Genomic DNA, 24,264 nt, shown 5'->3' with positions numbered 1-24,264 from the left:
GGGCTGCCTAAGTCCACCCCAGTCAGACCCAATACATGCAGAGAGCAACATAAAGCAGCAAAGTGTTTTAAAAATTTCAGTCCTTCATAGTCAATGTAGTCCATACAACTGACATTCACAATTTACTTAACAGAAATAGTTTATTTAAAAAAAAAAAAACCAAACCCTCATCTTGAAGGGTATTTACAGCAGCTTTTTAATTGCATAGGTAATATTATAGCTTTGACAGCCTTTAATGAAAGGAAAGAGCCAGACTACCAATTTGCTGATCCCTTAAGCGATGGCACTGCTTTGTAAGTTGCTACTAAGCTCTACACTAGAAATTTGCAGGACTTGATCATTTTTATGGAAGCCTTCAGGAAGCTCATTTACGTTCCCTGCTACAGCATATATGCAGGCAAAGTAACAACAGTCATGTTCAGTGAGAGCCAAAGAAACACAACTGCCCCATCCCATCTCTTTGAAGGAGAAAGTAAAAATGCAAAGGTATGGCTGCAGCTACTCAATGTATTTAATGCTCCTCTGACATGCCAGGGCATTAGCTGATGAACTCTTGTGGCCTTTTCTTTGATTAGCTCTAATGGCCATAGCTTTAGAACAGCACTTTTTGGGGAGTGGGGTGTACAGAGGTGGAAAGAGAGAAGGAAGAATAGGTCTAGGTCTTGGCTCCTTCAAAAGAAGGAGTAGTTCCCCCACTGTGAATAAAATACTGTATTTTAAAAGCCTCATTTGGAGAATATTTGGAAAATAGTGATGACATTTTAGGAGGGTTACTGAAGCAGTGGGCTGAGGAAACAGATACCTGAAAAATGTCAACTAAGAAAAAGGTAAGAGGCAATGTCCTGCCCATTACTGGCTCAATTGCTTTACTCTTCAGGCAGCATTCCTTGTGAAGCTGTAAGGTTCTAGCCCTTACATCTTATTTACAGGGTAAAAGCCGACAACACAATTCAACCTGAAGTCTTTGGCACTTCTTGAATTACAGAGCAGAATTAATTCCCGTATACTATGACATTTAATAACAGTGCAATAGTGGGGTTTGTTCTCCTAGTAGAGTTGAAAGTATTAGAACGTTTTCCGGCTTCAATATTAAAAACTGTATTTTTGGGTCAAACTATTACTCAGTTACTAGAATTGCAATTACTAGAAAACTGCAAGTAAGTACAAGTTTCATTATGCTGACCGGGTCCGTGTCCATATCCACATCCATACTTGCATACTACTATAAATTTACTCCTCTGCAGAATTCAAGCCCAAGAGATGGGAGTTTTCTATAAAAGATATGACTGTTATTCACATTATCATCTCAGAAAGAAAACAGGCTTTTAGAAGTTTTAGAAAGAACTTGCAGTTTCAGGCAGTACTTCAGAATATTAGACACTCTAGTCTAATGCATCAAGCAACGCAACACCCAAATTATACCAAATTTGGTGCCACTGACAAAAAAAAACCAAACCAAAAACATTTCATAGAAGTGAAAATTGAAGGCAAGCCATCATTTACAGAGAAATGTCATATATAGAATGCCTTGCAAACTGCTTTCCATTTTCTTCACTAACTTTCACAGCCTCCCTTGCATAGTGAGCCAGAAATCACTTAGTTCTTCTTAATGTTGCAGTGCTTTTGAATGGATCAGGTTCATCCTGCAATTTGTAAACAGATAGGCATTACTAGAACTAGCATGCATTCTGAGTCATAAAACGTAAAGTCACCTTTAGATTAAACTAGAAAGCCTGGTCACATTATTCCATGTTTTCTAACAGACCTGTTTTTGTCGGTTTTGATATGAAAGAGATTGTCCATTGATTTAAAAGTCCAGATCACAAATGTGCAGAGAACAGAAACTGAGTTTAAGTCAATATGATCAGAACAGCTACTTTGAAATGAGGAACAAACTGTATTTCAGGTGTGACCTAGGAAAATGTTATCATTACGAGCTGCACATACCTCAATGAAGTTATGTCCATATACATACCACGCATCATAACTTATTGAGATTTGCATGAATAAAAAAATACTGTTTCTTTTTGCACATTCAAGCAAATGTGTAGTTTTGTATTTCAGGTACAAGAAGAGATAGCATAGTGGAGAGAAGGGACAAGAATGTAACATTTTCTCTGAAGTGGCCAACATCTGACATTGTTAAGGCTAGGATCCTGACCATACATGACAGTCTGCTAGTCTGTGAAAACAAACTGCACAGTGCTTGACAGTATAATATGTATTCTATTCAGTGCAAAACTGTGAATAAAGCTCTACTTGTTTAATTATGGAAGAAACCATTTCCTAGCAGTTCAAATATATACCGCAAGAACAGACATCTTAAACTTGAAGATACTGTTTTAATTTTTTTTAAAGTGTATTTACATAATTTGCAACAATAAGACAATAAAGTGCCCTGGAAAACAGCCATTTTTAAATGCAAAAAAAGAAAATTCTTCCTTTTTACAAGAATAAAATACATAAACAAATGAAAGGACATAGCCAAACACTAGAAGAGATTACAATTACTTTCTTCCCCAGGCAAAATAACCAATTCCACACATTTCAGGAATGACAATTAACTGATTAAGAATTAAAGGGAAAAAGGACTGGATATTTTCCTGAGCTCCCTTCTAGCCTTATTTTTGATGATTATCTATATATTCTAATTAAAGCTGTGGCAATAATCTAGCCTAGTGAAAAAAGAAACCAAATTCAATTTTACTCTGAAATGGTTTATTCAAATAACTGTAAAACAGTAAGCTATGGAAACTTACATGAAATAGAAAAAGAGACCACTATATACCATACCTCATCTGACTCAAAATCAATTCCTTTAGATGTTTGGCTTTGTGAACCTCTTTTACCAAGTGAAGATGTAGCTGACAACCTTGAAACGTACAAAGAGAAAAAAGGACATCAGCATGTTCTCACTTACCAGACATTCCAATAACTTTCCTTTCAACTTAGATTTGGACCACCACTACAGAGATTAAGAATGAACAGAAGTAACAATAAGTAGAACGATTCACATTCTCAAACTAACGTGCTAATTCTAAAGCTCTGACCTAGCTTATCTCAATCAGTAGACCAATTTATTGTTACAGAAAGATCATCCATATTAATAGGTAAGAATTTATATAAATTCTCTAAGTAGTGTCATGACTTCCTTAAAAATCTGTTTTTTCAGGCAGTGGATCAGATCCCTGGACTGTGCTGACTGCCAATCAGAAATAAGGCAGTCATGGTAGAATTCATGAAGTAAACATACTGACCTTTGATTTACTTTGGAAGGAACAATAGAAATGTCTTCTAGATCGGAGTCATCATCTATAATATCCTGAAAAAAAATATAATTTATAAAGCTTTTTCACAGAATTTATTCTTACAGAGATATAGTGCATAATACTACAGCACTATCACATAGAACCTTTGGGTTTTTTTCCAGATATATACCTACTTAGTTATAATACACACCTGACACGGCTCCAGGCTAGAACTGTACCACGTGCAAATACAGCACAAGTTTTGCTCTTCAGATCTTTGGATCTTGCAGAAACCCCAAAAATACTCATGTATACACACTCTATATCTTAGACTATAGTCATAAATAAAACATGGTCTTTGTTTTTCTCAGACAAACCCCATACCAGAAAAGGGTACAAAAGGTCTACAAATCAACATGCAGAAACTTACTGCTGGAACTGATAGCTTGGGAACATCTGCTGATTTAGGCTACCATTTTGACCATATATTTATTTTTCAAATCAGAAGACAGCAAAAGGCAGAGCAACTTCACTCATGCAAGATGCTTCTTACCTCAGAGTAAGATTTAGATGAATTCAAGCAGGGCTCTGGTTTCAAAGACCTAAAGGCTAGAATAAAACAAATGTAATATTTTTAAAGTACTCATGCAATAAAATGCAAACAACATCATATCATTCTTTTTATTTAAGACCTGCTTAGCATGCATTTCCTCTGCAAAATACCCTATAAAACAAACAAGCAAAACCCCCCAAACCAAAACATAAATTGAGCCTTTGCTAGAGTATAACAAACCAGGAATCTAACCCTCTGTGCAGCAGCAGGTGCTTCCCAGTCTGGCTGAAAAACCTTCAGTAACTTTGGTTAAAAGGAAGAGAAAAATACTATTGATATTCCCGTATGTCTTACAGTTTAGACATTAACACATCTCCTAAAATTGATTTCTCTGCAGTATTTTAGGTCATTTGCTGAGCAATTTAAAATTTACGTAATTTGCTCATTAATTTAAAACTTGCTCTACCTTTGGGTATTTTGTGTGGGATTCATGTATGGATTTGTGAGCAGTATTTTTTTCTTTAATACTCAGATTACCTACGCTGTTTCCTCAGAGCCTGTCCTCTGTCTCAAGGAAGGGCTCCTCTCACATATGCGGCTTAAATTGCAGATAAGTTTCTCTTCCGTGGCAAAAACTAGCATTTCCAAAACTTGCTACAATGTAAGACTAAATTAAAGCATTAAAGCTTAATAACTTGTAAACATCAGTCAAGTTTAAACTTTTTATCCACTGAGGAATATTCTGCATAAAATAGATGCTATTAAGCCACGTTCCTTCTATGCTTATTCCTTAAGAAACTGCATACAGTAAGATGTTCTCTATTTCCAGTTCTAGTCAGAAGTTCCTGACGCATTTCATTTTATCCCATGACAGCAGAACATCACTATTCTTTTCCCCCCCCCCCTCCATTTTTCTTTCTCTCATCACTGTTAGTTATTCTATTTCATTAGAGCCAAAACAATCTCTCACAGCTGAATTGAACTAATAAAGGCAATTAAGGCACTTCATCATTAAATAAACACCTTCATTACAATTTGAGAGAGCAGATTAGAGTAATGGACAGATTGAAGGCCTACCATCCATGATAGACATATTCTTGGCAGGCACAGATACAGGCTTGTAGGTTCTGCTGCTAGTAGCTGACTCTTGGCTAGTGCTTCCTGTAGGGATAATAAACAATATGCAAATCTGTTCAGTGGTTATTTTTTTTCCCCCTTTAGTCTATCATTACTGAATGGGAAGTCACTTAAAGTCTATTCCTCTTTACTCCTTCACTTTCTTCCTTGAATCAAAGCCCTCCTTACATGCAGAACTGCTCTGGGTCAAGTGTTCAAAGCTCCACAGACACAGCCTCTTAACACACATGCCCCTGCTCTGATGGGATCACAACAGTGTTGGAGCACATGCTCATAGAACTAGTTTAAAGCACTAACCAAATCAGTCCTAAGACGACCACCTTTGTTTCAGCTCATCCTGCTCTTAGACCTTTGGGCATATTACTGAGACAGCGCAAAGGAGTATATTACTCCAAGACCCCATCTTTTCTGGTTTTACTTACATACATATTTATATATAATGGAAGTATATATATAATGGAAGTACATACATAATGAAAGTACCACTATCACTGTGAAGTGCACAATCACACATAGCCAAGGAGCTATTTAATTCATTATGCTTAGGAAACAATCCCCATTTTCTCAGTCACTAGAAACAATGAAGTCTCTTGTAAATTGCATTACGATAGAGACAATCTGTACCTCCTCTCTAAACTGATCAAATCCATTACCTTTAGCAGTAACAAAGGTTTATCCATGCACTTCATTGCACAGACCTTCCCAATAATGCATCTTTTAAGATTCTACTATGTTTCCATAGCTGGGAAGCAAGATATTTTTCTTCTAATCACCTTGTGAAAAAGTCACAACTTAAGCCTTGTAAGGCAGTCAACTGTATGTAATATGATACCAAAAATATTTGGCAAGAATTTTTCTTCCAGTAGGAGTCCTTAAGCAACAAATTTCCACTTGATTGAAGCATCAGAAGAGATTTGCCTTTTAAAGAAAAAGAAGTCAGTAACTGCAGTACAAAGAATGTGAAGTTTTTCTTACCTCTTCCCCTTCGAGATGAACCTCTTGCTGTTGAATTCTGTCCTCTTGCCCTACCTCTTGCCCGACCCCTTCCTCGGCTCAGTGTTGCAGAAAGGCCATCATCTGAATCACCAGTGCCTTTCATCCCCGTATCCATGAGTTCTTCATCACTGGAGGCTGCGACAAGAACTGTATCCTCAGATCTGTGGGCTCTAGCCCTGGTCATTGCCTGAAGTGGAACAATAAGTGCTATAGGAAAAACAATCTTAAATGATGAAATGCACCAGTGTTAAACCCTAGTTGTGATATATAGTTCTAAACCACCGAGGCTTAGAAGACTCAAATCCACAGTGTTATGGAAGGCAAGGAAGTCTGTCAAAAAGCAGGGACAGTATTTAGTCTATTTAATTTAGTTGTGTACTTATAAGGTAGTTAGCTAAGCTCTGATAACAGAATGGAGCTAGTTAATATGATACATTGTCAGTGGAGTTTGGTGAACAGTTCAAGTCATCCTATGTCAGCTATGTACATCTGCTCAGAGGAAGCACCCTCTGGGCTCCATTGACTTGAACTTCATTGATAACAGCAGGTGCTTAAGACCTGTGTTCATGTGAAGGTATCTCAGATTAGGAGAACTGAATCTCACCCCAGGTGGCCTTTTACTCAAAATTTCATTCCAGTCCCGCATAGCTTGCAAAGACAAAGGGGCACCAATGCTGTCAGTGGTTGGCAATTCTCTTTGGAAAGACTTATGCAATCCAGATATGAATCTCTGGGAGATCTAAGACTCTAAGATCCAATGAGGACAATAGTACCTAAAGTTTGACCAATAATACCAATTTGTTCCAGTAATATCACTCAATACAGCCCATCCACATGTCCACTGCTGATGGGATCACAAATAGTTTAAGCTACCAGATCTCTGAAGGTCACCTGCCTGGTCTAACCTCAGTTCAAAGCAAGAACAACTGAACATTCAGGTTCACAAATTTGCACGAGAAAAGAGATCTGAAAAGCCAAATCGAGCAGTAGCTTACGCACATATTATACCAAGGAAGATTTAAAAAAGATTTACTAATCTTCCCTAGGCAGACAGACACTTTTTGGCAAGGACAATGTTGAAATATTGCTAAGTGACTTCATTCATATGCAGAAGTCACCATTCCATTCTTCAGCCTATGATCAAAATTCAAAGGAGTTACCTCACGAACTTCCTCATCCTCTTCTTCGGTATTCTTTTTTCTACTCTCCCTGAATTTTCGCACCTGAATAAAAAAAGAATTCCCATCAAAATAGCAGTTCCGTTCATACAATAATCAAAACACAGTAAGTGAGAAGTCTTGATCACTGAATTATTAAGTCAAGCTCATGTGAGAGGCGAAGAAGAGTGCAAGAACAACTGAACAGTTTGTTTAGGGCCTTTTCATACTGTCCTACAGTTTAAGAAACTCACATTCTATTAATAACTGGAACCACATCACTGGGGAGAAAAAAGCTTAGGACATGACAAAAAGTAGGAGATACTATGTTCAAGAGAAGGAGAGAATATGCAGTTTGACAATAAGGGACAATGAAATATGAACACCAGCAAGTCCTCAAGCCACACCACCCAAGTCGCAGAAGGCAAAGGCAGGGACTGGGAGAATGAACTGTCCACTGTAGGAGAAGATCAGGTTCAAGACCATCTAAGGAACCTGAAGGTGCACAAGTCCATGGGACCTAATGAGATGCATCTGCAAGTCTTGAGGAAACTAGCAGATGAAGTTGCTAAGCCGCTGTCCATCATAATTGAGAAGTCGTGGCAGTCAGGTGAAGCTCCCACTGACTGGAAAAGGGGAAACATAACCCCCATTTTTGAAAAGGAAAAACAGGAAGACCCGGGGAACTACAGGCCAGTCAGTCTCACCTGTGTGGCCAGCAAGATCATGGAGCAAATCCTCCTGGAAACTACACTAAGGCACATGGAAAATAAGGAGGCGACTGGTGACAGCCAACATGGCTTCACTAAGGGCAAATCGTGCCTGACAGATTTGGTGGCATTCTACGATGGGGTTACAGCGTTGGTGGATAAGGGAAGAGCAACTGACATCATCTACCTGGACTTGTGCAAAGCATTTGACACTGTCGCGCATGACATCCTGCTCTCTAAATTGGAGAGACATGGATTTGATGGATGGACCACTCGGTGGATAAGGAATTGGCTGGATGGCCGCACTCAAAGAGGTGTGGTCAACGGCTCGATGTCCAAGTGGAGACCAGTGACAAGCAGCATTCCTCAGGGGTTGGTATTGGGACCAGCGCTGTTTAACATCTTTGTCGGCGACATGGACAGTGGGATTGAGTGCACCCTCAGCAAGTTTGACGACGACACCAAGCTGTGTGGTGCCACCGACACGCTGGAGGGAAGGGATGCCGTCCAGAGGGACCTGGACAGGCTTCAGAGGTGGGCCGGTGTGAACCTCATGAAGTTCAACAAGGCCAAGTGCAAGGTCCTGCACATGGGTCAGGGCAATCCCAAGCACAAATACAGGCTGGGTGGAGGATGGATTGAGAGCAGCCCTGAGGAGAGGGACTTGGGGGGTGTTGATTGATGAGAAGCGCAACATGACCTGGCAATGTGTGCTTGCAGCCCAGAGAGCCAACCATATCCTGGGCTGCATCAAAAGAAGCGTGGCCAGCAGGTTGAGGGAGGCGATTCTATCCCTCCACTCCGCTCTCGTGAGATCCCACCTGGACTACTGCGTCCAGCTCTGGGGCCCCCAACATAAGAAGGACATGGACTTGTTGGAGCGAGTCCAGAGGAGGGACACAAAGATGATCAGGGGGCTGGAGCACCTCTCCTACGAGGACAGGCTGAGAGAGTTGGGGTTGTTTAGCCTGGAGAAGAGAAGGCTGCGGGGAGACCTTGTAGCAGCCTTGCAGTACCTGAAAGGGGCCTCCAAGAAAGCTGGAGAGGGACTTTTTACGAGGGCCTGTAGTGATAGGACAAGGGGTAATGGCTTTAAACTGAAAGAGGGTAGATTTAGATTAGATATAAGGAAGAAATTCTTCACTATGAGGATGGTGAGGCACTGGAACAGGTTGCCCAGAGCAGCTGTGGATGCATCATCCCTGGAAGTATTCAAGGCCAAGTTAGATGGGGCTTTGAGCAACCTGCTCTAGTGGAAGGTGTCCCTGCCCATGGCAGGGGGGTTGGAACTAGATGATCTTAAGGTCCCTTCCAACCCAAACCATTCTATGATTCTATGAATAACTGGAAAAGAAGGGGTAGAGATGAAGAAGCAAGATAGAAAATAACGATATTGAGAAGAAAAAAATGTTGCAATACATGTACAACTAATAATACTCAACTTGTCAAGTATAGAAAAAGATATGATGGGTGAGAGGGAAAGAAGGTATTAGTCCAAAAGAGAAACAAAAAAATAAAATCCAAAGAAAGCCTACAGGCACTGATTTTTTATGGGCTCTTTCAACCCCTCACGAATTAAAGCAATCAGCAAGAAAACAGGTAGGTGCAACCTTCCTCCCCCCACCAAATTATTCTTTACACAGTGCACAGTTAAGCTGCCGAACAACTTGTCATACAATGCTTGAATATTACAACTGCATACATGGGCTCATGTGGAAGCTCAACAAGTTGAAAGAGAAGTCTGTTAAGGGTTACTAGATACACATAAACCAGTTTTGTCTCTGGGAGACCCTGAGCTGCAAGCAGTTAGAAGCTAGTAGAGCACCTGAATAGGTTTCCTTTATGCTTGCCCTGTTCTTGTACTCTTCCTTAAGCCAATATGAAAAAGCGAAGAAGAGATTATATCTACCATCTTTCTCACAGTAGAGAGATATATCTAGTTCTATGTATATTAGAGTGACAGAACTTTTCTATGCATGCGTGTGCAAGTAAAGTGAGAATCAGTATAATCATACCTAAACTCCATTTTCAATACAAGCTTTCAAACTATGTATTTGAAACTCCATCACCGTATTTCTTAACTCTAGAAAATGACTAGAGGCGAGTGTTGCACGTGCTCCACACCCAGGCAAATCTATTAAACCAGGTTTGAGCACTGTTTTTTCTACTATCTGTCTTGATCTCTCCTGAGGAATTAACATTAACAGAATATTACCTCCTCGTCTATTTTTAATTCCTCTGCTTCAGTGCGACGCTCCTTAAGAAACCTCTGTGTTTTTTCCAGTTGAAATTTCACCAACTCTTCTATGGCATCTTTCTCCTCTTTGTCCACAAACTCCTGCACTGCTTCTCCCATTCCTCTTTCAGTTAGAAGTGAAAGCTGTACTTTCTTAGAATTGAGGAAAATATTTTGTTAAGAAGCATCTGCCATCAAAGAAAGCGAGTAATATTCCTCCTGTTTCAGATAAATATTACATTAAGTTGGTTCCAAAAACAGTAACGTTCATTGAAGACTTCAGAGAAAAGCACAGCAATAAGCAAACATGTTACTCGTCATAAAACAGGTACAACGCTTTTGCTGCCAGCATGTTACACCTACTTAACAGAGTATTTTCCAGACTCGTCCAAGACAAAAGTTTCATGAGCAGTAAAAAAACTACACTGCTAGTCGTATCTAAAATAATGTGTCTGAAATGTATTGCTGAGAGAGAAGGTAAACTGTATTCTTTCCTAGTTCCCCTCCCTTTTTTAAACTAAAGTTAAGATCAACTTGCAGAGACCTAAAAATGCTATTAAAAACGGGCCCTGAATTATTACAGATGCTAAATTACTTAGTTTTACTGTAAAATTCTAACATTAAAAAATGGCAGTTACAGTGCAGGGCAAATTATTATTATGAAGCATAAAGAGCTATTAAGCAGAAGTCTACTCTACTGAAATGCAATTCTGTAAATACCAATAGTTCTCACATGTTCATCAAGTGAGATGATATTCATCAAGATATTCTACGTTAAGATATTATTGCAGACACTAATTAGTAAGAGTAGTAGATGCTACTGGTGGTGTTTCGCAGCCATTCTCTTCTCTACCCTCCTTCTCAATACAGTAAGATGGGACATTCTGAGAATGAAACCCCCATATGGACAGTAATGTTTAAATAGCAGCCTCTTTTGTCTGTAAACTACAGCATAGATAATTTCTTAGTAATAAGCATTATATATGCTTATTAATGACTTTTGATCCTTCCAGGTGTCCTTTAGGAACTGTTTTGAGGGTTGCATTGGAAGCATAAAACCTTCCCTGAAATAATGCTGCGCAGAGGAATAAATTTTACAGCTGTTATAAAAGAAGTTTACAAAAAAATAAGATAAGCATTTCAAAAGAGTGACCGATTGTAACGATGCAGAACATTCATGTTGACTTTCAGCAATTAAGCTTTCTTCCAAAGGAAACAAAATAAAAAGCTTGCTAAAGAGACAAATAGCAGTGATTTTAATTCCAGGCCACAGCTTACCAGCATCACTGGCACTGAACAGAGTCTGGTACTTGTTAGACATTTTTGGTCAAACATTTTTTGAACATCCAACTACAGCCCTGTGCCACCTCAGGGTCCAAGGACTCTTGTTTCCCTAATCAGACAAGATCAGGTGTCCAGCAAAGCCTGAAGCACAAGCTATCTTAACACAATGTTTAAGATCCCTATCATCATTTTGGGGCACAATATGCTTTTTCCCCCTCTTTCTTTCATTACCAGTGTTAACTTAAAATGTATTATCCCCCTACTGCAAGCCTTCCCAGAACATCAACACATTCTTTCAAGTCTTTACACATGTTGAGCTGCTGAAGCAGGCCTCAAATGCAGGGACCAGTAACTGAGCTGTTTATACAAGAATGTACAAACAAGTTGGGAAGATGGTGTAACAGGGACAATTTTGCAGAATAAGGGACGAAAAGAGACTAAAAGCAAAATTTATTTCTCACAGAATAATACAGTGCCCTATCTTTGACACTGCTACCCCTCCCCAGGGGATTTAGGGGTGGCATACATTTGAAGACACACCTACTTCTGAACTACTCACCCTGGGTTCCCTATCATATTCAGAAGGCAAATAGCCCTTCCAGGGCACGATTTATGGCATCCTAATACTGACACCTAACATGTGTCTGAGGTTAGGCAAGATGATATGATTTGGGGGATCTTTTCCTCAGGAATCCTTGCTCTAATGACTTTCTATGAAGCATGTTCTGAAGTAGCTTCTGAAAGTTATGCTTGATCATCTAGATCAAGCATTTGGGCATCTGACTCACTGATTATTATTTTTTATCTCTGAGACATTATTGCCCTGGTGTTGGGAAAGGGAAATAAATCAGGTTTAATGAAAGGGTGGGGAGAAAGCAAACTACTAGGGGGCTCTCTTTCTTCTCCCTGCTCTGCTTTAAATATAATCTGGAATTGCACTGTGTCTGGGGACACAAATATACTGCAAAGTAACAAGTTACTCCAAGTCAGCTGGTAATAGTAAGTGGTACAGTCTCACATTGACCCTATAGTAAATTGAGGTAGCTTCTCACTCAGAGCACGCTGCCTCACATTTTCCTCCTGTAAGAACATGACACATCATTTAGTACAGGGCAGACACTGCCAGTTCACATGAAGAGTTATCAAGTTCTCAAACCAGCATGTGTTCACATACCCTATACAACCTATATACAACAGTTACTTGTTAACCTAAGACATATACTTCATACAGGAATTCACATACAGTTATATAGGAAATAAATTCACTTCTTGGTGAACGTCAGAGTCTTTTCAGGGCACACTACTTCCATTAAGGAAGCAAAAAAAGATAAAAAGATTATATTCTATTAAAAAAAAAGAATCATAAAAGGTAGAAAGGTACCTTCTCCGCTGTCTGAAAATACTGCTTTACAAGGTCTTCTACCCTCAGTGTCATCCCCTCAGAAGCAGGTCTGCTAACCAGTTTTCCAAAATTAAGATCACTGTCTAGAATAGAAAAGCACAGTGGCACTGTCACCCACGTTTGCAGCTTTTAATTATTATCATCCCACTGACGGTAATAGGAAAAAAGGTTAATATAGGCCTCTTAAGAATTGTGGTCCCTTTAATATGTAAAGGTGTTTTGTTCTAGCTGTAGAGTCTATTGTCTGAAAACACAGGTAAACATAACAGATGCAATAATTGTACAAGACAACTCCACCTCTAGCAGATACGAAGTGTTCTTCTAACTACCACATGTCTGGAATTATAAATTGAACACTATGTCCTGAAGGTTATTATAATTGAATTACTATAATTGAACTATTATAATTGAATAGAAGACCACAAATGGAAGAAAAATCAAAGGACCCATCAAAGCACAAGGGTTTTTTTATAAATAACTCTGTTACTAGAGAATAAATTTTCCTCCAAAGCACGCTGGCTGATTTTCAGTAGAAAATGTTCATAACTCATTAAGGCTGCCCCCCATTCTTGGGCAGCAAGATAGGAATGACAGAAGAATGAAAGGGATAATCAACTGAGGTTACCACATACCATGCAAAGTAATATAAAGTGACTACAGGCTGCTTCCAGACATCTGCCACATGCAAGCACAAAACATTGTTTTGTTAGCCTTGCTACAGAAGCAGCTATGACAAAACAATAAGAACTTCTGAACTCATGAAGTCTCAGCATCACCTGTAGTGAACCACAGCATTATATGCACATGTACTGAAAATTTTGACTGCTTTATTAGCCACCTCCCTTGTATTAAAGGATATCTAATAAAGAAATGCAAAGAACCATGGTATTCTTTTTACATTCCCTTCCTGAAGCTGAGATGCACGTTAAGCAGGAAAATTAAAATGTATTGATGAAACATGATGACAGATGTGGTAGCTATCTTGTATTCTGAAAATGTTAATGAGATTACACAACTATTAAAAAAACAACAAAGCAAAATGAAACAAGATCAATACAGCATAATTAAAAAAAAACTCACTAAAAGCAGTTTTTATTCATGAAATGTGATGTTTTGAACTTTATAAAACTGACAGCGTAAGTAAAAACTGCCAATGGAATTGGAGTACTTGCAAATGCACTAATGTGAAATGTTAACAGCTCTTTAGCACAGTATGTTCTTGTGCAAGCTGGATCTCCATTAGCAACTATTACAAATCCAGTATTTGGGCAACATCTATTAACCATTTATTAAAAATTCTAGGCACAGTGAGAAATGCTACAATAGTAACAGCTATTTGTTTTGCACAAATGCTTGAATAGAGACATGCCTGGAACAGACAAGCCAAGAGCACCTCATACACATGATTAATTAGGGCAAACAAAATGCTGTCGTGCATTCAGACCTTTTTTTTTTTTTAAATATACAAACACCTCTCAAGCCCATCCCCTCCATTACTATTTTAGGTATAAACAAATGAATTACTATCAGCAATAAAATTAAAAAACAATGGGAAAAAGCACAACACCCATCTCTTTTCCTGCAGAGCGCCCAAGACCAACCACCTCATTCTTAGAAGTCTCAGGAGTGAGATGTTTAATGCCTTTCGTGGTAATTATCATAGACTCATGGAGTCTGGCATGGGGCTAATATGTATTACTATAAACAACTCAATAAGGTTTGAGGCCAAAGAAAAAAGAATTATTTATGAATAACTGTCAGAAAATATTGTGCTGAATATCAGAATTTTAGACAAACCCAGAAATAGAACAGAAATACTTGTGCAATATACACACTTAAATGAGACTATGCATCTTTACTCCTCCTATAATGCATTGGTAGACACCAAGCCCTTGCAAGTGCTGGGTAACAAAATAATCCTTTATTTCGAAGGATCAAAGAATGAAAACCAAGGCAAGCCAGTGATTCCTTCCTTTATAATTACCATTTTTCTCCTTTTGTTCACGATGCCTGAAAAAGTGTATGATGTCTTTTGGGTTAGCCACCCTATCCATGTACTTCTGGCTAAAACGATGGACACTGAATGGTTCGAAGCCACCTGTATAATCAACCTAAGAGAAGAAAGGAAAAATTTAAATGAAACAAACAGAAATAGAGAAGGCACACAAATCAAGATGAGTCTGTTACCCTTCAAAGGAAAAATTAAAGTAAAAAAATAAGTCAACCTAAAATTAAGGCTTTACCATACTATGCAGAACAGTTAATGGATAATAATAGTTAATGATAATATTAACAGGATAGCTAAGAACAACCCAGATTCATAACCTGTTCCTAACTTGTTTTATTTACTAGTCTTCAGGAAAGTTTCCATAAATTAGGTTAAGAACAAGCACAGGATAATATGGCTTAAGAAAAACTTCTCTGTGAATAGCCACTTTTGATGCCCTTATTAGACCAGCAGTGAAGTACACTTATGACCAATCTCATCCTTTACTGTAGAAGACTAGTTATACCACAGGTAAACAGAATCATGGTATGAAGGCAATTTATATTTGCCTGTACACAGTAAGAAATTTTATATATCATGCGTTTATACAAGAAGCATGACTTTGCTTTGAAACTTTTCACAGTGACCTTTCAAAACAAAGCAATCCAAGCTGAACAATTTCTTACTCGTAATCTTATGAGAGGCTTCTCTGGCTGGCGCGGATTTCCCAAGCGTTCTCTTTCTGCGTTGTCCAGCATCAATTCAACCTGTGAAGCAGAATTAGAAATTCAGTTCCACTTTGTTCTCTTACAGATGCCTGAACCCTTCAAGTATAACTTAAAATACATCCAGCTGCATGGGGAAGCTATAAAAATAAATAATTACAGGATGTGCTCTCATTCCTGAACACACACATGTACCAGAATCCAGCCAAAAGCCATAAGAATGAATGAGAAAAAAAGTCACAATGAAAGGCTTATCTTTCAGATACAGCGTAGTCCAGCAGTATCTACATCACTGATCAGTCATACTATTTTACTTTATAGCTATTATCCTTTGCTAAATTTCTAGTTCCAGGGAAAAGCAGGAAGAGACTTACACAGACCTAAGAACCAAGAGCAACTAATAAACCTGCTTAGTTACTTCTGCCACTTCACACTGCACAGCCCAGTTCTCAGGGTTTAGGCGCACGTATTCTGCAGACAGGTGCACGTATGCTGGTTCCGAAGTGCACATCCAACACTGCCCACACTTGGGAGTTTTTATCTCGGGAGTTTTTATACAAAGAGGATATGGATCCCCATAAACCAGTTCCAGCCTACTTTAATAGGTCATCCCAGTCAAGGAATCTGGAAGCCAAGGCTGCAGTGAATGTCATGGAATTAGCTTCCTATGGAAACACTGCCTAAGTCTGTCTCAAATAATATGGGGCAAGACACAAGATTTCTCATCTTCCAGTCTCAAAACCAGTCACAGATCCCATTCCCTGTCCATACACTATTATCCATATACTGTTAGGATTACAAGTTACCTTTTCCATGCAGAATGCTTGTATTGCCTGAGTTACGTTAGGATTGTCAGGATTAAAAAGATCTGGATGATCAGCTAGAACAATATCCTCCATGTGGAAAGTTCGCACTGTCTCTAGTGCAATCTTCTGCATTTTCATTTTTTTCCCTTTAACATGCAGCAAACCAATGTGCCTAGAAGGCAAAAGGTAACTTACTAGAAGACAAACTTAAGAGAACTACGATATAAAGATTTGTTTTAAATTCATGTTAACTTTTCAGGGACAAAAGTTTAAAAGCTATAGGAAGTTCTTGAATCTGTACTTCAGGGTTGGCCCTGCCACACGTCAGTTCTATTATATTTAGATTGTGCCTGTTTCATACATAAGCACATGTACACAGTTCCTTGTATTCCCATTTATCAGGGTGTAACTCCTCTTAGGTAAGTTCCATTTGCTTCAAATGTTAGGTTTAATCCTAAGTAAAGCAAAAGTCATTCTAGGCACTGATTCCATCTACTTCATTTGTTATATCACTCTGAAGCTAATCCACACTATAATACAAGTCCTTTCATACTTAATAGAAGTATTTTTCCTTTCTCAACACAATACACGAGAGACATCAGGCAAGACGTAAATAAGAACAAAAAGAAAAGATCACACACTTCTTCACAGCTTCTCCAGGGGACAGAGATGTCACCACTGAACTTCCTGGCTGAGAAACATAGAAATGTTGCTGTACATTTTGGGATGGAGCTATTTTGCACTCATGTTCATGACCCCACACAACAAGATTAATAAAGTCATCTAAAAACTGCTCTGGAATGTAGTTGGTAGCTCCATGTTTGCTCCTGTTCAAGAAAAGAGAAAAATAATTAGAATGTGTACAGTCATGAGTGGGCAAGGGGGGAGTGAAGGAGGAGAAAAACATCAGTGTGATCTAAAGCAATACAGAAACTCCAGCAATAATATCTGATGTACATTTCATACCAGGTACTCTTCACATTTATTCCTTACACAATTGTTCAAAGTGTTTGGATAAACAAAAAGGCAACTTACACAGCTCATTCTTTTCTGCTTCCCTCCTTTTATTTGGATATCCCTTTTCTTCTTACTTGGCTTGCAAGACTTTAGGTTTTTTTCCATATGAATGCTTTTATAGCACCTCATGGCCTTTTTTTTTTTTTTTTCTTTTTTTGAAATGGTGGGGTAAAACTGACTGAATTAAACAGACATGGGACACACCATCCCCCATCCCTTTCCAGAAGATAGAGGAGATGGGGGAGTGAGCTCCTTCAGCCTACCGGACAGAGATCAGTACACAGGGTTATCTGAGCAATACTTGTTTACTTCTGCCTCACCATTACTTGCACATGAGGATTGCACTCTTATTCAGGAAAAATTATAAGAAAGGATTTGGAAGAGAACTCTGCCTGTTCCTACTGGCACTGCTGGGAGAAGTGTGTAGGCAGAAAGAACACATGCTAGGTATTCTCTGTGCAAGAGAAACTGTGAAGTATAGCAGTGCCAGTGAAGATACTTGTCAAATTATGGTTCAAACAAGGATAGAAAATACAGTATGAAGTTTAATGCTCTTTCAGCTCTAACAAGCAGACAAGACTTAATTATATGCATATTACACTACAAAACCTCCACTGCCCCTAACTATAAGAGTTTGGGAAGAGATTTCCCAACATTCCTAAGTAATTTATTTCAACTCCTTTCCTTTATGATTCTTCTGTAAGAAGAGCTGTAAAACAATGTGGTCATTTGGGAAAATCTTAAGAAACTGGCTGCTCACAAGAAGCACCAACTAGCATAGCTCCTTTATCACCCAGCCTTTTCAAGGCAGTTTAATGAAGTAACACAGTAAGTTTAAAAGTCGCCATAATTCATTCAATACTGTTACCTATTTTGATGAATCACAAACAAGTTAAACCAACTATCTCCATCTTCCTTTGGTCTCAGCATGGTTACTTGTTTATTGACAAACATACGGTACAACCTCTCATCTGGAATAGCTCCTGGTGTGGACAAAACAAAACATTAAATCATTTTTGTGTGGTAAACCAACTCTTTATTTTATAGCTTTTTTATTAGCAACTCTATTAAAAAGAGCATGAAGAACACAACTTTGTGGCAAGATCAGATCTTAATTTTCATGACCTAAGAAGTCTGAGGCATGACTATGAATTTGAACAGATCAAAGTATAAATCGGCTATTTTACTAGATAGACTTCTGAAAATAGGACATTTTAACATGAAATCTACCTTTAAACAACTGCTAAAAGCAGTTTCATTAACTGCATCTGGTTTGAGACCTCTTGCCAGTTTTCTGTGCCAAACAATTGACTATGGGCAGAATTAAAAAGATTAGAAGAGGTGTTTTGTTTCTTGTTGACAGAGTAAGAAGTACCTTTTTGTTCTAAGGTGGAGTCTAAAAACAGATACTACTGAGTAGAGATGGAGTTTTTAAATATACTTTGAAATTCTCTACAAAACAAGAAATAAACCATGAATTCTGCAAAGTCTGTGCTTTCCCACACAGCAGGAAAAAGTCTGCAGTACTTCTGAACTGTTTGTCACTGATTATTTCCTTGATGTTTTTAACAAGGAAAAAAAAAAAAACCCAAGCCATCTATACCCAGGGCTCATGATGCATTTCAATAAAATCCCATATGGAGTTTACATATTTTGTATAAGAACAAGTGCTCTCTAAATCAGAGGAAATCAAGAGGGTATATAATCCTGGCACAAGCTCAAAGAAACATCACATGAACATTTTCATGCAGCAACACCCATACTTTAGAAAGTTGTTGCATTTCCCAGTAACAATTTTGCATATTAAAAATTCAAATGCTTTTTGAAAACTTTTATATTGTGATATTAGAACCCTCACTACTAACCCTTAGAACATCTAGTAAGCTTTTAAAGTATCTCATTAAACACATGAAATCATGGCCAACTAGGGCTTAACTTATAGCCATAAAAGTCGCTTGGAACTAAGTGTTTAAGCACTCATGACTGGACATAAAATAAGAGGGAAAAATTAAGATCTTAATAGTAAACTTCTCTAGACAGAATGCAGTCAAACATAACCATTCTAAGTGAGGGTAGAGGGGAATGTGGAGGAGAAAATAGAAAGGGACAAACTGAAGTTGAAAACCCACCATAGAATACCTTGAAAATATGAAACTCTTCATAAGTTTCTTTAAAGAAACCAAGGTTACCTGTGACAGATGTCACTTATGAACCACTTCAGACAGACATGTCAGACATTAGGTTTCTGCTCAGGCAGTTTATGGTTTTAAATATAACCACAATGGCACATGAAAGTACAGTGTTTAACTTTTACCTAAACAGGAGGAAGTAAGCTTAATACACAACAGTGAGAATTTAAGAGTGTCACTGCCCTGACTCGATACACAGGCACTAGCTATGGCTAACTTAAGCAGGGTTCATTTAAGACCAATAAAAGTATAGAAATAAAGTTATTGAAGGATTTATTTTAAAATTTTAAAAAAGCAAAGAAAAAAACTGTCAGCCAGTGACAATGCAGCAGGAGGAGAAACCTGCCACTGTCACAGAACCGATATGCTTTAATTTAGCATTACTTAGACCTTCGTGTGTTGCAGCACTATATGTTTGTTCCAACTTAATTTAGACCTATTGAGCTTCAGCAATAGGTGAACAGTCTAGCCACAGTCTGGCAGACTAATACTTACCCAAGCCATACAGAGCAATTTTTGTTTTACCCTTACGCAATAAAATGGGACTGATATCTATTTTCTCCACAGAAGTTGAACGTCCAAAGTGATTCAACAATCCTGAACAGCTTAAAATATCCAACGCAGACAGTGCATCTGCCTGTAGAAAATATTAGGAAACAAATACAAAAACTTTGAACAGGACATTTAGTCTTTAAAGTCTAAGTGAAACAGTCTCAAAAGGGAGAGAGAATATCTTTCCTTAAGTAACTTCTGCAGTTGAAAAACCCTGCCACATATATTAGCTTTTTTTAGTACTCATCCCTTACATTTTCCTTACAGGTCTTGCTTCATTTGAACAGCATGAAATTAAACATTAAATCATTCAAAAAAAACCCCAAAACAACCAAACAACCAAAGTCTTTAAGCTACTACAGAAAATTATCTGGTTAACTACTCCATAGTAGGTCCAAAGTTAAACTTCTGTTGTTAAAACACTCATCTCCATGATACACTACTATTTGATATAAAATGCAAAATTATTAATTCAACACATGCTCTTTGCTGCTTTCTAAATGTCCTTTTCTGCTTACTTTTAGTTGTCAATTTTTAAACTAACATTTCATCATTATTAGATTATCTTCCTTGAAAATATAAGAGTGCATGTGCAATTGCATATGCACAAGTCAAAGTACTGAAATTCCCCTTCTTTAAGAAAAAAATCTTTCAGTCTCTACAGATAGAATTTGTTTCAGAAACTTTCTGAAAGGCTGACATTTCTTGGCATGAAAAGTGATTCTGTTCTCAATGACAGAAATCTACGTAAATAAAGAATTTAAAGATAGCGCGTATGGATCCCTTAACTTCTTTCCATTCTCTTTTTTAATGTTACACTTAACTTGTTGTCACTAATTAACAGAATTCCTAAAGATACACAAAATATTTACATGAAGAGTGGAGCAACTAACTAAAACGAGCCTGTTCTCCACGAACTGTATTTCTATACAAGTCTCTATTTCTATAATATTATTTTTGTCATACAACAGTATAATACAATTATGATAATAATTACCCCTGTGGGATCATCATGATTGCCATGAATACTAAAAATTGGAATAGAAATGTTGAGATTTTGATCCTGATAATTCACCCATGGAAACCTGAACCAAGAAGAGGAAAACAAAGTTAAACTATATCTGCAAATTTGTGGACAATTCCCAATATTCTCTTCAAATTAACGTCATCACAAATACATCATGAGAGCAGCACAAATGAGCACTAAGTGGCTATGAATAAGCTTAAGCTGCACAGCATAAGAAGATTCTTACTCATGGACTGGAATGGCACTTCCCACTGTGCTATTTAGGGTAGCAAAGAGATCCTATTTCTTTTAGAGCAAGCCTATGAAGAGAATTGTACAGCATGTTACAGTTGGACACAGCGGACTGGGCTGTGCAAGGTTTGTTTACACACAAAGAACTCTGCTGATTTTACCACAGCAATTCATGTAAATTAGTTTACTTGCATTGTACTTGCAGGAAAGAAACTATATATTGCATAAATGTATGAAACGTCGCAACGCATTCAGAAGTTTCTCAAAAAATTGTGTGCATTCCATTACAGAGTTAGATTATAAAAGATGATAGGTGAAGTCATCCTGTAAACTGTCCCACACAAACCAGCCTAAAACTTCAAGGTTTCAGTCACGGAGGATAAAAATCGTAACAATCACAACACGTTCACCCAATACGCAAACCGAATCTTACACCATAATTTATAGGAACATACTTACTTGCCGTAAGGAAAATTAACTGCCTGATCACTCAAAATTTCAAACTGAACAGGACGATCACCCATGCAGTAGTTTCTTAGTGACTCCAAACAAGAGTGTACTGTTTTTCTGGAAGGTTTGTTTTCATGAAAAAGGTCCCCACCTAATAAAACAAAGTCCACCTGTATGTAACAAAAAGCTCTATTATTTTAATACAACATTTTGTATTACCTTGAAAGACTTCTGAGCAAATTCTTTAAATTATTTCCTCTAAGGAGTTCCACATAACTCCTCATATCTGGACTTCCTAGGTAAAACTAGTTGGTAGTTGAAGACACAGTATTTAATTTCCTCATGAAACAAACATTAACTAAATTATTCATTAAAACAAAACCAAACCCCAAAAGACCCATTTGTGAAGAGCTATAGGAGAAAACAACTGATAGTGTTGAAAAAAAAATACCAGTGAAGTGTTTTAGTAAGGGTCTCCAGAGTGGCTCCTGAACACTTTCTGTGGCAGGCATGAAGAGATACATTATCTTTTCACTGCTGTGGTACCTAGTGGGAAGAAATCAGTAGCTATCGCCACATAACTTTGAGAAGGTACTAGATGTAGTTTCTGTATATATTTAGCTTTTGAAAAAGCATTAGGGAAAAAAATCTTCATTAAAATTACAAATAATTTGACTAAGAAACATTCAGTCCTTAAAACCAGAAACAATACTTTAAAAGTTTCTAACTTTTTTTTCTACTTTCTGGGTTGTCTGAAGACTTTGTCTCATTACCATAACTCTCCCTAATTATTTTCCCTTCTTGCAGTGACAAATCCTCTCAAAATATCACTGGAACTGGTGCAGGTGATCCGAAAACACCGTTAATGCAACCAGGGTCATAATTTAATAAGAAAGCTCTCACAAAGGAATAGGCATTCCTTTTGCTAAAACAGAAGCGTAACTGGTTGCAATAGCTAGTTTAGTTTAGTCATTTAATTTGATATTACTAAAGATTGCACCAGGATTAAGGTTTATAGCTTCTGGCAGGTTGGAACGTATTTTCCACAGTCTCACTCCTTCACTTTCCAAAAAGCAGTACTTACTTCATGTTTTTGAGCATGGTCCAGAATTTCATTAAAAGTTACAAATGTATCATTTCCACGCACGGGATCCTTCTCCAAATAGCCAAGATGAATATCAGTAGCAATAAGTATTTTAAAAGTATCTTCATCATCCCTGAATAGGACAGGAAAATATGTGTTAGAGAGCAATATACTTAAGAATTTCAACACAGACTTCATTAAGGTAAGGTGTTCTGCCCAAAGTCATTAAATACACAGAAGATGTGTTATAAAACTCTACGAAAATATAATTCCTGTAATAATCCCGAAACATTTCACTACTTTCATTGCAAACAGCACTTCACCAAACCAACCAGTTTGAAGATCTGGTTAATCCCAGTCAGCCTACTCTAGTAAAGGGCTGCAACCATCTCTCTGAAGTATCTACTGAAAAACTAAAGAATCCTTTGTATGTTTTCTGCCTTTAAAAAGACTTGGTAAACAAACATTCAGTTTCTCTCTTTGCACTGGTAATCTAGTACGAAAGCAGTATGATGATCATAAGGAAAACACAAACGATGATCCCAGTTCTTCTTAACTCATCCCAAACATAGAAAAGACTTGCTATCTGACATGAGAGAACCGCATACAGCTGTGGACCACAGGAGCTTACTGTGAGCTGGCGGTACTCATCTTTGCGCCAGGACCCCTCACAAAAAGGCTCTGGCACAGCTTCCTAAGTCAGGTCGGGAAGTCAGTTTCGGTCTTCACAGATGCTACGTACAGCCTAAGAGACAAAAACAGAAACCAGTTGGAACGAAGGGCGCGGTGAGCTGAACCATCAGTTACCCAGGCTTTTACTGGTAATTATCGCTTGCAGAAAAACTCAAGATCAGGAAAGATCCGTGCTTGGTTTAACCATTTACTGCTGCACAAGACGCATGGCTACCGCGCGGGCGCCGCCAGCCCGCTCACACCGGCCGCCCGGGGACGGAGCGCTGCTCCCGACGCCTCCCTCCCCGGCAAGGCCACCCGCAAGCATGCAAGGAACGCCCGGCTTCACGGGAACGGCCGCAAAACGTGTCTGGGCAGGAGGCAGGGCGGATGGGCACGGCGGCACCGGCTCCCCGGGACGAGCACGACCGCCGTCGGGTTCAGCATCGGCGCAGGGCAACGGCGGCGGCGGCGGTGGCAACCCGCCCGCTCCCCCTCCCGAAGCGCACCGGGGCGCTGCCCCGCCCAGAACGGAGGGCGACGGGGGAGGCCGCAGTCCTCCACCGGGGGCCCGCGGCCGAGCAGAAGCTGACGCCCGGAGCCCGGGGCCCGGCCCGGCCCTCACCCCACGGCCTAGCGCGGCCACCGGCCACCGCGCGCCGTTTCCATGGCGCCGAGAAGGGCGGGGCCCGCCGCGGCGGCCCACGCGCCGCTCTCGCGAGAGCCGCCCCGCTCAAAGCGCGCGCGCTTGCTCAGCGCCTCTCCCGCGCGGGCGCCGCGGTTGGTCAGCCCAGGGCCGGT

At 38.9% G+C, this 24,264-nt stretch overlaps 1 protein-coding gene across 3 annotated transcripts; it reads right to left on the bottom strand.

Annotated features, from left to right (window-relative positions):
• Nucleotides 1–840: 840 nt before the first annotated feature.
• Nucleotides 841–24,173, bottom strand: MRE11 (MRE11 double strand break repair nuclease). Of its 3 annotated transcripts, XM_075491090.1 has the most exons (20): nucleotides 24,089–24,173; nucleotides 23,423–23,536; nucleotides 22,792–22,924; nucleotides 21,717–21,877; nucleotides 20,997–21,084; nucleotides 19,943–20,084; nucleotides 18,127–18,241; nucleotides 16,883–17,068; nucleotides 16,242–16,413; nucleotides 15,397–15,477; nucleotides 14,708–14,834; nucleotides 12,703–12,806; nucleotides 10,017–10,190; nucleotides 7,095–7,157; nucleotides 5,914–6,121; nucleotides 4,879–4,962; nucleotides 3,802–3,857; nucleotides 3,258–3,322; nucleotides 2,794–2,872; nucleotides 841–1,643 (listed from the first exon to the last, which is right to left on the bottom strand). In XM_075491090.1, the coding sequence occupies exons 2-20, from the start codon at nucleotides 23,440–23,442 to the stop codon at nucleotides 1,593–1,595; spliced, it is 2,109 nt and encodes a 702-aa protein (XP_075347205.1). In that variant the 5' UTR covers nucleotides 23,443–23,536; nucleotides 24,089–24,173; the 3' UTR covers nucleotides 841–1,592. The 3 variants fall into 3 exon arrangements, with proteins under 3 accessions (XP_075347205.1, XP_075347207.1, XP_075347206.1); XM_075491092.1 differs by lacking the exons at nucleotides 23,423–23,536; nucleotides 24,089–24,173 and having other exon boundaries at nucleotides 21,717–21,858; XM_075491091.1 differs by lacking the exons at nucleotides 23,423–23,536; nucleotides 24,089–24,173 and having other exon boundaries at nucleotides 21,717–21,871; nucleotides 22,785–22,922.
• Nucleotides 24,174–24,264: the final 91 nt, after the last annotated feature.

This window comes from Mycteria americana, chromosome 1 (assembly GCF_035582795.1).
Source record: "Mycteria americana isolate JAX WOST 10 ecotype Jacksonville Zoo and Gardens chromosome 1, USCA_MyAme_1.0, whole genome shotgun sequence".
Taxonomy (NCBI): domain Eukaryota; kingdom Metazoa; phylum Chordata; class Aves; order Ciconiiformes; family Ciconiidae; genus Mycteria; species Mycteria americana.
This window is presented reverse-complemented; position numbering and strand designations above follow the sequence as displayed.